This window comes from Acomys minous (assembly GCF_964271855.1).
Source record: "Acomys minous genome assembly, chromosome: 16".
In the NCBI taxonomy this organism is placed as follows: domain Eukaryota; kingdom Metazoa; phylum Chordata; class Mammalia; order Rodentia; family Muridae; genus Acomys; species Acomys minous.
Genome location: NC_140498.1, coordinates 95,278,363 through 95,292,915, shown reverse-complemented (window position 1 = coordinate 95,292,915; position 14,553 = coordinate 95,278,363). Strand labels below are relative to the sequence as shown.

Here is a 14,553-nt window from a genome sequence, read left to right as displayed (position 1 = left end):
CCTGATGTGGGGGGCGTGCAAAGTGTGCAGTGAACTGCAGAAAAATAAATAAATAAAGATGAGATGGTGTCTAGGGTGAGCCTGTTTTTACAGGATGGCGGGTGTAAGTGTGTGCTACAACCCAAGCACTCGGAGCAGGTCATCCTTAGCTACGCAGAGTTTGAGGCCAGCCTGAGCTATATGAGAAGTCATCTTTTAAAAATCGTTTTAAATGAACCCCAAAACCAAAATAAAAATAAAAAAATAAAAAAGAGGAGAGGCAAGAGGGAGAAGACGGAGATAAGAAGGGAGAGGCAATAAATAAATAAATAAATAAATAAATAAATAAATAAATAAATTTTAAAAAGAAGGGAGAGGCAGAAGAGAGAGAAGGGGTGGGGAGGAGAGGAGGGGAGAGAGGAGGAGAGGGAGGGGGAGGGGAGGCACGTGCCCAAGGCAGTGCCTAATGAACTAGCATTCCCATCTAATTATCAAATGCAATCTTATCTTCAGTCAGCTTGGAGAAAATTACTCTACAGCAAAATAACCCAAAGTGAACATTTCCGGCTGCCTCTTCTCACACTTAACAGCTTTCTGCACAGGAGGGTGGCCTGGGGCTTCCTGAAGTGCTGGCTTGGCTCTGCTACCTCAAGAAAAAGCATGGCTGCAAGTTCTGCAGCTACAGTGTAGCCCAGGGCTGGGGGAGGGGGAAGAGCATGGCTGCAAGCTCTACAGCTACAGTGTAGCCCAGGGCTGGGGGAGGGGGGAGGGGGGAGGGGTGGGGGGGGAGGGGCGGTGGGGGGGGAGAGCATGGCTGCAAGCTCTGCAGCTACAGTGTAGCCCAGGGCTGGGGGAGGGGGGAGGGGTGACGGGGTGGGAGGGGGGAGGGGCGGAGGGGGGGAGAGCATGGCTGCAAGCTCTGCAGCTACAGTGTAGCCCTGGGCTGGGGGGGGGGGCAAGGGGCAGGACTTTGACCACCTAGGTAGATAATGCCAGCATATTCTTTTCCTCTGTTTTTATTTTATATGCATGGGGTTCTCCTTGAATGTATGTAAGCGCACCACGTCCATGCAGTGACTGAAGAGGCCAGGAGAGGGAGTTAGATCCCCCTGGAGCTGGAGTTACAGACCACTGTGAGCTGTCCTGAGGGCGCTGGGGCCTGAACCCAGGTCCTCTGAAGGAGCAGCCGGTGCCTTTAACCTCTCAGCCATCTCTGCATCCCTGTTAGCTGTTCTTTATGGCTTTTTGAATGACTCGTCTCAGGCTTCTCACCTTTTTTGTTGTGGCTAGTTTGCTGGTGCACACATTTTCATACTGTTTCCATACTCTCTTCCTTTCCTTTTGCCTGTGGCGTCTGGAGTGCTGTCTCTCTGACTTCCGACTGCTCACCTGCTTGCCCTCCACACACACTGTAGTTCTAATTAAGAAGGCGTCCCCAGCTGCTCTAGTCTTTCTCCTCTGCCGGCTTTATTTGCCTTTCTTATCTCTGTTCTTCTCCGTGTGGTTTAACTCTGCGCTGATCACTGTCCTCCCTGCAGGCTGTCTCCTTCAGGCTCAACTTGCTGCTCCCCTCCCCCACCCCAGGACCCCGAGATAGAAGGTTAAACTACTGAGTTGATACCTTTCTGCTTTACTTTATAGGTACAAAACCTGGCCCCATGGGTGTGTGTGTATGTGTGTTTGTGCATGTGTGTGTGTATGTGTGTGTGCGTGTGTGTGTGTGTTTGTGCCTGTGTGTGTGTTTGTGCCTGTGTGTGTTCGTGTGTGTGTGTGTGTGTGTGTGTTTATTTTATGTGCATGAGTGAGTGCCTGCATGAACTGATGTGCACCATTCGCATGCCTGAAACCCTCAGAGGTCAAACGAGGGCAGAAGATGTCCTGGCACTGGAGTCACAGGCCACTGTGAGCTGCCTGATGTGCGCACATGCTGGGAACCGAACTCAGTTCCTCTACAATAGCAGCAAGTGCCCTCCATCGCTGGGCAATCTCTCCAGCCCCAGAACCTCTGTAATACCTTTATTTACGGTCTTGGCTCCTGTGGCTTGTGAAGGACATAGCTGCAATTATTGCTAGACTGAAAAGAGATGGGATGATAGTAAAAATAAAAAAATCCACTTCCTGGACCCACTAAGACTCCATTTCCCAGCCTCCTTTGCAGCTAGGTATGCTCATATGACAGTTTCTGGTCAAAAAGGGTGTGAGAAGAAGCAATGGAAGCTATCTGCAGGCCAGGGAAAGGGAGGAAGTTGGTGGCTTCCCTCTGGCTTCTCAGGAGACCATGAGGGGCAGGGATGGCAAGTGTACAAGCGCATCCACTGACCTGGCTCACAGGGCTCTTCAGTGAGAAACAAACCCAGTGTTTCCAGGCAACGAGATAGCGGGACTGTTTGTTCCTAGGATTCAGTGTGCTCAGCACAAGGGGCAGCTAAGCCTTGAGAAATGTCTAGACTGTGTGTGTGTGTGTGTGTGTGTGTGTGTGTGTTGGGGGGTGGGGCTGGCATGCACTTAAGTCATTGTGGCTCATCTTTTGTTTTACCCAATTTGACTTTAAACTAGTGTCTCCCAAACTGGATCACAGGAGCACTGTGGGGGCTTTAGAAACACAGACGTGGGTTCCTCTCCCAGAGATGCAGGCCCTGCAGAGCTGGAGCTAAAGCCAGTCATCTCCCACTGTGGCCATGTTGCAGGTCTTAACACACAGCAACCAACTTCTAGGAACACGTTCTCAGAATCAAAACCGCAGCGGTACAGAAGGGCGTGCCCTGGTGCGCCGCCACCGCCGCCTCTGCCGCCGCCACCGCCTGTGGGAATGAGTCCGTAAAAAGAACTAAAAGGAAGCCACCAGGCCTGGTGAAGGAGGCAATCCCAACCCCGACACTAGGGAGGCTGATCTAGGAAGGTTGTGAGTTCAAGGCCAGCCTGTGCTATCCAGTGAGACCCCCTCCCCAACTCAAGCAAGGATAAATTGGAAGGAGAAAAAAAAAAAAAAGAGAGCGAAATCCTGTCATCAGGAATTTAACTAAACTGTGGGCCGCTCGTGAGGCACTGACTCACTATTTCTTTGAGATGTGAAAGATGAGTCTTCATTCAAGGGCTATGGAAGGAAGCTGCTCACTGACAACACAGAGTGTTAACGGGATAGGTCTAGAGGCCGAGAGATGGCCCAGCAAGTAAAGGCACTTGCTGCGAGGCCTGGTGACCTGGTTCCCACAGGGTGGGAGAACAAAGCTGATATCTGAAAGTTGCTGTCTTCTGAGTTCCATGTGCACACTGTGGCATTTGCACACCTCCAAACACACGTACAAAGTAATTAAATATAAAAGATTTAAAAGAAATATAGATAAGGTGTGGGCGATGATATATTGCTATCACTCTAAAGCTACAGACGAGATCAAAGATACAGCGATGCATAGCTTTAGAAAGTCTGTGTATGTACAATAAACACAGAAACATATAAGATTATACAGTACACAGTTAGGCCTAAATGCACCTTTATGTATCTGCATATGTGCAGATTAAAAAATCCTCATGACCTATAAATACATGGCTTGTAAGTCTTTGGTTTGTTTGTTTTGAGACAGGGTTTCACTGTGGAGCCCTGTCCTCTGGACTGGAACTCACAGAGATGCGCCTGCCGCTGGGTGCTGGGATCAAAGGTGTGCATCACCACCACCCAATTCCCCCCTCTATTTGGCTGCAGAGGAGATGGGCCAGCCAGCCGCCTCCTGCTCCTGCAGCCTTGACTTCCCCACTGTGTGTGGCGAGCAGGCGTGGAACTGTGAGATAAGCGAAATGCTCACGCCTTGAAGTTGCTTGTGTCAGGTTACTTTACAACAGCAACGGGAGAGAGACTTAGACAGCTGCTGCATACAAATCCACACGGCTTTGTAGCTACAGGTACAGAAACAAAGGCAAGGGTACAGGGAGGTGACAGAGCGCGGGAGCAGGTGCCCAGGCTGCAGGAGACAGATGGACACTGTTACTGCAGGTGCCCAGGCTGCAGGAGACAGATGGACACTGTTACTGCAGGTGCCCAGGCTGCAGCCCAAGGCCCACATGCACCCCAAAGCAGCTATGGATTTGGCCTAACACATAGCCACTAACTTATTCAGAACATTAAACTATGTAGCTCAGGCTATCCTGGAACTCACAAAGTGGCTAAGGCTGGCCTCGAACTCACAATCCCTCTGCCTCAGCTTTGTGGGTGCTGAAGTGACAGGTGTACACCCCCATGTCCAGCCTAACTGTTGCTTCTCTTTTCTTCAAGCTTGGATGGCCCTGTTGCTAATGCTTGGGCCCTAAGGAGTTTCAGAGTTCAGGTTTTCTTGGAAGTTTGAATATCTGCATACATACATACACACACACACACACACACACACACACACACACACACGCAGAAAGAGAGAGCAAGACAGAGAGGGGGCATTGACTTACAGGGATGGGCCACATCTGAATCCTAAATCCATGTATTTAACACAGACCCACACACATGCCCACAGGTCACTTTACATGGTACTTTCAGTGTGTCACCTGTTTGGGACCTGTCGTGTGAGGTCAGGTGTGGGATTTCCCATTGCGGTCTCATGTCAGTACTCAGCGTGTCATTTCGGAACATTTGGGCTTGGGGTTTGGGATCGGGATACTATTCCTTGCTTGTTTTCCGACCCCCTCACATGGGGCTCAAGTCAGCTGTGGGGCTTGGGACCCGATGGTCCACGGTCAGGTAGGCATGCCTGCCTGGGTCCCCGTGAGCCTAGCCTGGCAAGACGGCCCCCCTCCACTCCACCCAGCTCACCGTGCTATCCTGGATATACTGCTCCCAGATGCTGGCCGTGAGCCCTTGCCCAGCGTCACAGGGCAGGTCTGGAGACACGATCATGTGATTGACCAGGGCCGACAGGTGGGTCCTCACGGTGGACAGGTGTCTGCAGTAGGCGAGCCCTGGCCAGGGAGGGAGGCAAGCGTCATCTTCTTCCCAGCACAGCCCACTTAGCCTCTCCTGGAGCCCCCGTGGTGCTGTCCCATTACCCCACCCTCCCCAAGCTCAGGAACCCTCCACCACCCTCATTGTCCCCTTTCCAGACAAGGAGAGCAAGCTGAGGATGCTGTCAGTGGGGCGTCTTGACTACTAAGCTGATGGGACGTCTGTCCTTAAGCAATAGCATTCTGTTCTGCTGGAAGCCCAAAAGTTAATAGACCTGCTGTGGGAAGGGAAGGGACAGGGAGGCGGGGAGCAGGGGGAGGAACGGAGGACTTCTAGGCTCACTCTGGGCCTGCCTCCCACTTGCTTTCCACGATAGCCCTGTCCCCTCAAAGGAGTACCTGCCACAAGCACCTTCATCCACCGTGCCCTGGGTGCTGGGAACATGCCAGGCACACAAGGCACACAATAAGCGCCTCTTGGAGGCCACAGCAGTAACGGAGACCTGTACTCACATCCATAGAAGGCTCTGGAAAGGATCTGGTACTTCATGTTGTCACAGAGCAGTTTGAGCGGAGCCCTGCGGGAGGAGTGGAGAGGGGGCGCAGAGGGTCACATACAGTTTAGGGGCTCTGCAGAGGAGCCATCCTGATCCACACGGCTGTCGCGGTGGAGGGAGGCTGCTGGAGCTCCCACCCGCGCGCAACCCAGGTTTCTCTTGGGGAATCGCCCCTTCGTAAAGTTGTGTCGCCATGGCTTGGACGCAGGTGGCGGATCACCTAGTACAAGCACCAGGCTGACATGACTGGCTGAGAGGTGGTCATGTGACCCAGCCTGGGCCAATGAGAATCAGCCCTGGGAGTTTTTGAAACACATTCTTTTTCCTGTTTGTCAGTGGGATACATAGTAGCGGCGCTGCAGGTCTTGGCTATAGGCAGGGAAGCACCGTGAAGGCACTGGCCTCATGGCGCCTGACCGCACCTGACGACCCAGAGGTCTGTTCCTATTCTGAGCACCCGGATCCAGCCAAGCTCCGAGCCACTGTGCCCTCAAACGTCTTAAGCATGCCGGCTCATTTCCTATTTCTTTTTGTTGGTTATTTCGCGGTAGGGCACAGTTACACAACCCAGGCTAACCTGGGTCCCACAGTCCTCTGCCTCAGTGTCCTGGGTGCCGGGATCACAGGCCTTCTCCGACACAGCCACCTAATCTTTTTTCCCCCTTTGAGCCAGTTTGAAGGACCTACTGTAAAGTGTCCTGCGGATTTGGTTCTGTGGGGTGCACAGTAGGCAGGGCTCAGGGTTGATGCTCCCCACACAGTGCTTGTCCCGCTGCCCTGAGTGAAAAGCTAAAGGGAATGTCCACGGAGAGACGGGCTGTGAGCTTTTTTTTTTTTTTTTTTTTTTGGTTTTTTGAGGCAGGGTTTCTCTGTGTAGCCTTAGCTGTCCTGGACTCACTTTGTAGACCAGCCTGGCCTCGAACTTACAATGATCCGCCTGCCTCTGCCTCCCGGGACCTGGGATTCAGGTGCACACCACCACGCCCCAGCAGGGCTGTGAGCTCTAACAGAGCTCAGAGGGGAAGAATCTTTGTGCATTTATCTTCACAGTATCCCAGGGACACCAGACAAACCCAGGAAGCCTGGCAAGAGAGCCACGGCTGAGGTCCTGGGTATGGACACGGAGGGAGGGACTGTCTGTCTTCCTGCCCTTAGGATATGAGGCTCAGACTTGCTCAAGGTGCATCCAGGAAGCTGTTCCTCGGTGGGCTTGGCACTCTGCAGGGAGGTGAGCTCCTCACTGACACAGATAAGGAAGTAGATGCCCCGGGAGGAGACACTGGTCCACCACGACCACCTACTAGCTCCTCCTAATAGCCCTAACTAACGTGCAGAAGCATACACAAGACATGGTTGTCATTAAGTAATGCCTCTGGCTCCTAGTGCATGCTGGACCTGTATTTCTTGGCCTCTCTCTGAGGGAGACCACTGAGTCCAAAGCAGAAACACCATTGCCTCCAATGCGGTGAACTAGTGGCATCCATTAGAAAGCAGACAGACTCATGGGATACTCACAGGACACATCAGCATTTGCTGTTTTTAAAAAAGCCACTGCTGTTTCAGGACTGTTTGTTACAGCAGCAGAACCTTATCCTGACCGACACATGGAAGGGAACTCCAGTGGCCAGGACCACAAGAAGCCATGATTTAAACCTAGCTCATGGGGATCCATCTGTCATGTTCACACCGCCCAAAATTCAGGATCAAGGCACGAGGTAAGACAGCCACAGGCCTTTGGTCTGTGCTACTGAACCCCTTCTTATCTGTAGCCTAAGCCCCGCCTATCTCTGAGCCCCTCCTTATTTGTAGCCTAAGCCCCGCCTACCTCTCGTGGTTGCAGCCATTGGTTGAGCTGCCATCAGCTGAGCCACTTTGTGAACAGGAAGAGCAGGAGGACTTCCGGGGACTGGGCTGCCACAGGGAAGGAAGGTTGTTCACGGAGACGTCCATCAGGTCCTGGGGCACTGTGGTGGATGGTGGGTGGGAAAGGGGCCCAGCGACAACCTCGGTTAAATCAGTGTAGATTACAGAAACCTCACCCCGAAGCAAGCAGCTCCCCCGAAGCTGGCTCAAGGACAGGGAGGATCTGAGTGTGACAGCCCCAAATGTGCCCGACCACAATCTGACATAGTCCCCGAGTCCACCTGATCCAATGGAAGCCACCACCACGATTCGGAGTCTCTGGCCGTGAAGCACAGCGGAGGGCAGCCAGAGAGAGAGGGAGAGAGGAGGGAGGGAGGGAGGAAGGAGGGAGGGAGGAAGGAGGGCAGAGCCAGGAAGACAGGCTCATCCCAGTGCAGAGAACCTCACCTCGCCATGTCCTCATTCAGTGTGTTCACAGAAAGGTGACATTAGGGAAGAGGGTCCTACTGGGTACTTCTGGGGGAAGGTTGGAGGAGGAGCCTGAGTCCCCAGACACAGCCTTCCACAGGAGCGTGTATGGTAAGAAGGGAGGGACCTCATCTCACCACACAGGCGGAGTCCCTGGTGCCAGGAAGGGCACTCCCGAACTAGAAATCACCTTCATCAGGGGCTGCTTAAAAAGCCATGTGCCCGGGCTGGAGAGATAGCTCAGAGGTTAAGAGCACTGCCTGCTCTTCCAAAGGTCCTGAGTTCAATTCCTAGCAACCACATGGTGGCTCACAACCATCTATAATGAGATCTGGTGCCCTCTTCTGGTGTGCAGGCGTACATGCAAGCAAAACACTGTATACTTAATAAATAAATAAACCTTAAAAACAAAAAACAAAGCCATGTGCCCATCTAGTGCCCCTGATGTCCTGGAGACAAAGCCCTCAAATGCACTCAACTTATTATAGCCTCTCTCTTTCCACGATGTAGGTCCCAGGGCTTGGACTCATGCGGTCAGTCATGGGGGCAAGCCTCCTTACTCACTGAGCTGTCTTGCTGGCCCAAGACCTGGCTTTCTTGTAATGACTTTCAAGGGCATAAAGTGATGCCCAGCTCCTGGGCTGTACAGATGGGGCTGGATTTGGCCCCTGAGCTGGTGTTTGCTGGTCTAGGACATGAGACAGGTGTTCACCTTCTCACCTGTTCTGGTCTCTTAGGACAACTGCGCTCTCTCTCTCTCTCTCTCTCTCTCTCTCTCTCTCTCTCTCTCTCTCTCTTGTTTTTGTTTGGTGTGGTTTGGTTTGGTTTTTGGTTTTTTGAGACATGGTTTCTCTGTGTTAGCCTTGGCTGTCCTGGACTCACTTTTATAGACCAGGCTGGCCTCGAACTCACAGCTATCTGCCTGCCTCTGCCTCCCGAGTGCTGGGATTAAAGGCGCGCACCACCATGCCTGGCTAGGACAAGCTCTCTTACAGGCTCTCCTCCTGAGCCCCAAGTGGGAGGGAGACTTGCACTCTTGTCGCCTCTCCTTGTCAGCAGAGCTCAGTGTGACTGGGTCATCCCCACCCCTGAGACTGAAGAAAGCCGCCTACAGAATGCTGCCCTTGCACACTCCCCGCTGAGCTGACCAGAAAACACCCTGGCTTTCAGCCTATCTCAGGGAGGCACAGGGGCGGGCACCCCTGCTGTGCAGCTAGCACTTTCATGAGTCACAGAACCTAGGAGCTGCCTCCGTGGGGTGGGGACTAGGAGGCTCCAGGCTGGCTGGTCCCCTTTTTCCATCCTCCTTGGGAACAAGACTCAAATGACGACATGGCCGAGGTGGTACCCAGCCCCTGGGGGGAGGGGAAGCAGACATTACTGGGGGGCTGCTCCTTCATACTCGGTGTGGGGATGGTGAGGTACCCTCTGGTTTGTGCCCACTGGATCCCCCTGGCCACCACCAACACGGACTGGCCAGAAGCAAGCATCATCCAGGCAGGGCCCACGGACACGGGCCGAGGGCTGCCCAAGAGGTCAAGGGCAACTTGAGGTAGAAAAAAACAAAAACAAAGAAACAAAAAGAACCAGTGAGGAGGGAGAGCCAAAGTGCATGGGTCAGAGGGCGCCTCTCCTGCCCTGTGCCACATATATTGTGTTGACTAGAGGAAGTGTCTGCTTTAGTAAAGCTCCCTGCCAGGCACTGGACCAGGCTTGTCATTTATCCTTGGTGACATGTAAAGAGGTCAGCGGTCAGCTTTCCTCAGAGCAGGGGCAACAGTAGCGGCAGCAGCCGAGAGAGCTGGGCTTTCTCTTTAAGATGGGGGTGGGGTGGGGTGGGGTGGGGTCTGGGGGGTTGGGAGGGGCTTGCCCAGCCGCCCAGGCTACCCTCAAACTTGCATTCTTCCTGCTTCAGCCTCCTGAGTGTGCGTGCGTACGTGCGTGCGTGTGTGTGTGTGTTTGTGTGTGTACACGTATATGTGGATGTCTGCACATGTTTCTTTCACTGGCCTGGAACTTGGCAAGCGGTATAAGCTGCCTGGCTTTCGAGACCAAGGGGCCTGCCTGACTGTGACCCTCTACCACTAGGGTCACGAGTGCCTGCCATTATACTGTGCCTGGCTTCACATGTGTGCCTACGTGCACACATGAGTGTTGCGTGCACAAGTATGCTTGTATGCAGAGGCCAGAGCAAGATCTAGCGGGTTTTCTTCTACTGCTCATTTATTCCACAGAAGGCCTCGCTCTAAATCAAAGGCCCATCTTGGCTGGTTGGCCAGGGAACATGGGAGATTTGTCCACCCCGTGTGTCTCCCCCCCCTCCCCCCCGCCGCCCAGGGCTGGAGTTATGGGCATGTGCAGACGCGCTCGGCTTTTACAAGATACTTGAATTCAGATCCTTATGTTTGCATTGACTCGTCATAGCTCAAAAGGGAGAGGCTGACAGGAGGGGTCACACGGCATCTAGCACGCGCCTCTTAAGTGCGTGTTGAGTGCCCATTTCACAGGCGAGGAAAAAGAAGGCTGGGGAGGATGGAAAGTCAAGTCGGGATCCTAGAGCCACATCACGGTCACCGTTAGTGTCACCTCCTACCGGGTGGCCTCTTTACTAGCTAAGTAAGGGGTGGCTGTCGGTTTTCATTCTGGGGGAGGTAGAAGTTTTGGACACTTAGGTTTCTGAGTCCCCTTTGCTGGCCCCAGAACCCAGACCCGTTGCCTCCTGCTTGTAACTTTTAGAGGGGTTCTCAGGAGGAGCCGGCGAGCTCGGGGCCCAGGGCCGCTTACCGAATTCGGACTGCATGCCTGGGTAGATGATGCGGAACACGTAATCGGTGGCTTCGTCATCCTCTTTGTCTGAAGACGTGGACTCTGAGGACCCCTGTGGGCTCCTCTTGCGCAGCTTAGGAAATACCTTCCCCTGCAGGAGCACATCCCATGTCAGGCTTTCACAGAGCTACCTGTCCCCAAGCCCGGCACAAATGAGGACCTCAGAGGGGCGCTCGGGAGGCCACCAAGTCACAGGAGGGCCCAGTGATACCCCATGGCTGACTCGGGTCCCACCACCACCACAGCCGACCCCTCACCTTTCCTCGCTGTGACCAAAGCGGCGGGTCCAGCTGCCCGTGAGGAAGCAGCCCGTTCTCCAGACAGGAGAGGAACTGTAGCAGGTGCCCGCCCTTGGGGAAGCGGAAGGGCGGCCTCTGGATTCCATCCTGGCTCACCAGCACCACGGTCCCACCACTGTCCACTGCGCCACCGTCAGACAGGAGAGGGTGGTGGGATGTCACTGGGAAGCACGGTGCAGCCCCACTCTGCAAACCCACACACCTCCACCCACAGGGCCAACCAGACCCAGGGGAGCTGCTCCGAGGCTCTGGGCCGTAGGTGTCTCCTAAGAGCACACACTGGACGCCTAGTGCACACCGTGTTAAGAGTTGTGTCTTACTGTGACACCCAGAACACCCCCATGAGACTCGGGCACAGCTGGTAAGTTACAAAGCCTGATCTGAACCAACGTCTGCTTTAGCAACGGGGACTTAAACCCCTGAGTTCCATGCTCAGATGGGGCACACTGCACTCTGCTTATTCTAAATGTACTTCCTTCCGGATTTAACGGTACATGGTGGCTACCAATCTCTGGTCTGCAGACCACTGATCTCGGAGTCACAAAGATATGGTTTCAAGTCCCCGTCTCTATAGGCAACAGCCTGTGTTACTTCATATCTGGCCGCACAGCACCACCCCATCACTGAGTGGTTACAGTGATTCAGTGCTATTTGCTTGAGGAGACCAGGTGGACGCTACCCAGCCACCTGCTGTCCCCGCGGTCCCTACCTTGCTGGTGGCAGTGCAGGTAAACGATCTCCTCTAACTGGATGGTCACAGCATAGTCCCAGTAGACGCTAGAAGGGGAAGTGGGGGAGACTGCAGGAAAGCAGAAGACCAGCCCAAGGGCACCCCCACCTTCTCACCGGCTTGTCCCAGCATCTGTATCCCAGCCTGCCTGGCTGCCCTCTCCTACCTTCTGTTCCAGCACCACAACTTTCTGAGGAAACCCTGTCTCCCTATCTACCCGGTTACAGGAGCCCGACTCCGTCAAGTCTCTACCCTAGGAGTCTGAGGTGATCACCTGACTCAGGCTGACCAATCAGCACCAATCAGTCACAGAGCTTGGGCACCATGACTCAGGCAGAGAGAGAGTGACAGGAAAAGATCAGCTGCAAGCTTAGACAGCCCAGGAGGAGGTCATGGCTGCCCAGGGTCCTTCAGAGCCATGCAAGGCCTGTCTGAAGACAGGGTCAGCCCGCAAGAAAGCGGAGGCGAGAGACAGGGTGAGTTCAGGCATGGCCGCTCAAGTCCCTGAGTCCAGCCCGAGGTCCCCCTGCCCCTGGGTTCCTTGGATCACTGGACACATACTCAGCTGCTTGAACTTGATTTTCGTATTGGAAGTTAAGCACCTGTACTAGCTCGGAGCCATCGGCCACCATGCGGCCGTGGGCAGAAGTTAGAATGGCCTTTCCCAGTTCTGACCTTACACAGGCCAGCAGGAAGATTTGATGGTTTATCTGAGCCTCACTTTCCCCATCTTTAAAATGGGAGCCCTAGTAAGATCACCAATGTAGTGTCTCTCTGAGGATTCAACAGAAGGACTTGGCCCGGAGCCCCTCACCCAGTCAGCTCAGAGCACAGTGCTTGCAATGTGGCACCCTGAGTTCTGACTTAGTTCTAGGTCAGGACCCACCACGATCCCGAAGCCATCGTGTACGCTGTGCAAGCAGGCGCCCCAGAATGCGGGCCTTGTGGAAACACAGGAATGCAACCACCCAGAGACCCTGAACCGGGGAGCAGAGTTCTGTGGCACCGCCCAGCCCAGCCTATGCTCTGCCCAGACCCACTAGAGTCTGACCAAGCTGCCATGATGCCAATCAGAACTGAACACACGGGGGTGGTCCAGGCCCAGTGGCCCCCAGGATCCCACAGGGGGTCTAGTGGATGCTCATTCCTGTGTGACCTTCCTTCCCCTCCTCTTTGTTGAAACTCCCGCTTCTGCCCTCTCTCCTCAGGCACCCTGACCCCCACACACGGTGCACCCAGCAGCCTGACCTCTGGCTACCAGGTTCTCCCCCAAAGACACCTCCTTTTCATCAACCCTAGCGTGGCACCTGCTCTTGGGAGGACCCAGACTAAGGCAGGCATCGAGCCAGAGCATGCACCCGACTTCTTATGTCCTCTGTGGCCGTCTCTCCCCACCCTCTCTGCCTCTGAGCAGGATGTCATTACGTGACTTCCTGCCCTGGGCCACCAGCCAGCCACACCAGCACGCCCGAGGAATCGGACGTCCTTGATGGCGGTCAGAAACCACACTGCTCTTTCTGGTTAGCGGTGCTCCCTGCACGCCTGTGAAGGGCTCCACTCCTACATCCTGAAGTACAGTTGAGGAAACTGAGGCTCAGGGACATGGAAGTGACTTCTCAAGGTCACCTCAGAGGGGGCGAGGCCAGTCCCTGATTCAGTCTGATGCACCCTCACAGCTTGCTGAGGTGTCCTTTGCTATCCCTACAACTTCCACAGGCCTAAATTACATTTTTATTTATTTAATTGGTGTGTGTATGTGTGTGGGAGGGGCAGGTGGATGCACATCATGTTAAACACGCGTGGAGGTCAGAGGGCAAACTGGAGGGGTCAGTTCACGCCTTCCACCAGCTGGGTCCCGGGAATAGATCCCAGGGTTGTCAGGCTTGGCGGAAGACACCTTTGCTCGCTGCGCCATCTCACTGGCCCTAGAGAGTAGACTTACAGACGTGAGCAGCTGACCGCACCTATTCCTGATGCTCTGCCTCTTTGTCTCCAGACAAAGTTGTCCCTTCTGAGGCCACAGCAGCAGAGAGGCTGGGCCAGGTAACCATAACAACCAGGCAGCATGGTAGCCAGGGCTGTCTGTGTGTCCCTGAGGACAGAGCGCCCCTGTGTCTGGGAGAGTTAGAGGGACCCGGGAGGCGCCCCGCTGAAGTCCTCTTACCTCTTCTCGTAGTCCAGGTCCCCCACGGACCCGTTCATCAGCTGGTTGGGTGTCCACTTCAAGGTCATGACATCAGCTGTCTGGTGCAGGGACAGGTACCCTGGCACAGCCTCCATGTCATCCCTCTGCAGAGAGAGGAGAGCTCAGCCGTTGGCCGTGTTGCTGGACTCCAGTGGACACCGGCTTTGTCTCCCCCTCTCGAGGCCAGGCTGCCTCTACCCTGAGGTTCCGTCACACCCAGTAAAGGAGACTGCACCTTAACGTCACCTGCTTCAGACCGAGGCCTGTACCTTGGCCAATCTTAGAGGGTAAGGAGCGGGCAGGTACTCATGTGGCTCATGCCTATGGGAATAGATATTACCCCAAAACCCTCTCCCCTAGCATGCACGCACGCACGCACACACACACACACACACACACACACACACACACACACACACACTCACTCACTGTGCACCCAGCAGCCTGACCTCTAGCTGCCCAGAATCTGCCCAGGGGACCTCTCACCCTATTTCCATTATTCCAAGTTAGTGAGTGGGCAAAAATACCCCCCCCCCATGGAGCCCAGCCTTCTCCCCCACCCCCTGCCCAAACCACACACTCTTGCTCTTGAGCCAAGGTCTTATCCATCCCCGCCTTGGGGCATGTCTGATGGACAGTGGTGCCGCACAGCTGTGAAGTGGCTGTCACTCCGCTCCACCATCACACAAAGGCTCAGTCATTGCTGTCAATTATCCCCTCAAT

At 54.4% G+C, this 14,553-nt stretch overlaps 1 protein-coding gene across 4 annotated transcripts in view; it reads right to left on the bottom strand.

The window, feature by feature from the left end:
- The window catches only part of SGSM1 (small G protein signaling modulator 1), an 80,232-nt gene that overhangs the window by 36,109 nt on the left and 29,570 nt on the right, over window positions 1–14,553 (bottom strand). For 2 of the 4 annotated variants that reach the window (XM_084764278.1, XM_084764280.1), the window contains 8 exons: window positions 13,810–13,934; window positions 11,625–11,692; window positions 10,874–11,037; window positions 10,575–10,707; window positions 9,172–9,336; window positions 7,285–7,423; window positions 5,416–5,480; window positions 4,775–4,920 (listed from right to left, as the gene is read on the bottom strand). In XM_084764278.1, coding sequence (XP_084620404.1) covers window positions 4,775–4,920; window positions 5,416–5,480; window positions 7,285–7,423; window positions 9,172–9,336; window positions 10,575–10,707; window positions 10,874–11,037; window positions 11,625–11,692; window positions 13,810–13,934 — 1,005 coding nt within the window. The remainder of the gene's footprint in view (window positions 1–4,774; window positions 4,921–5,415; window positions 5,481–7,284; window positions 7,424–9,171; window positions 9,337–10,574; window positions 10,708–10,873; window positions 11,038–11,624; window positions 11,693–13,809; window positions 13,935–14,553) is intronic. The other 2 variants (XM_084764279.1, XM_084764281.1) reach the window with 2 other exon arrangements.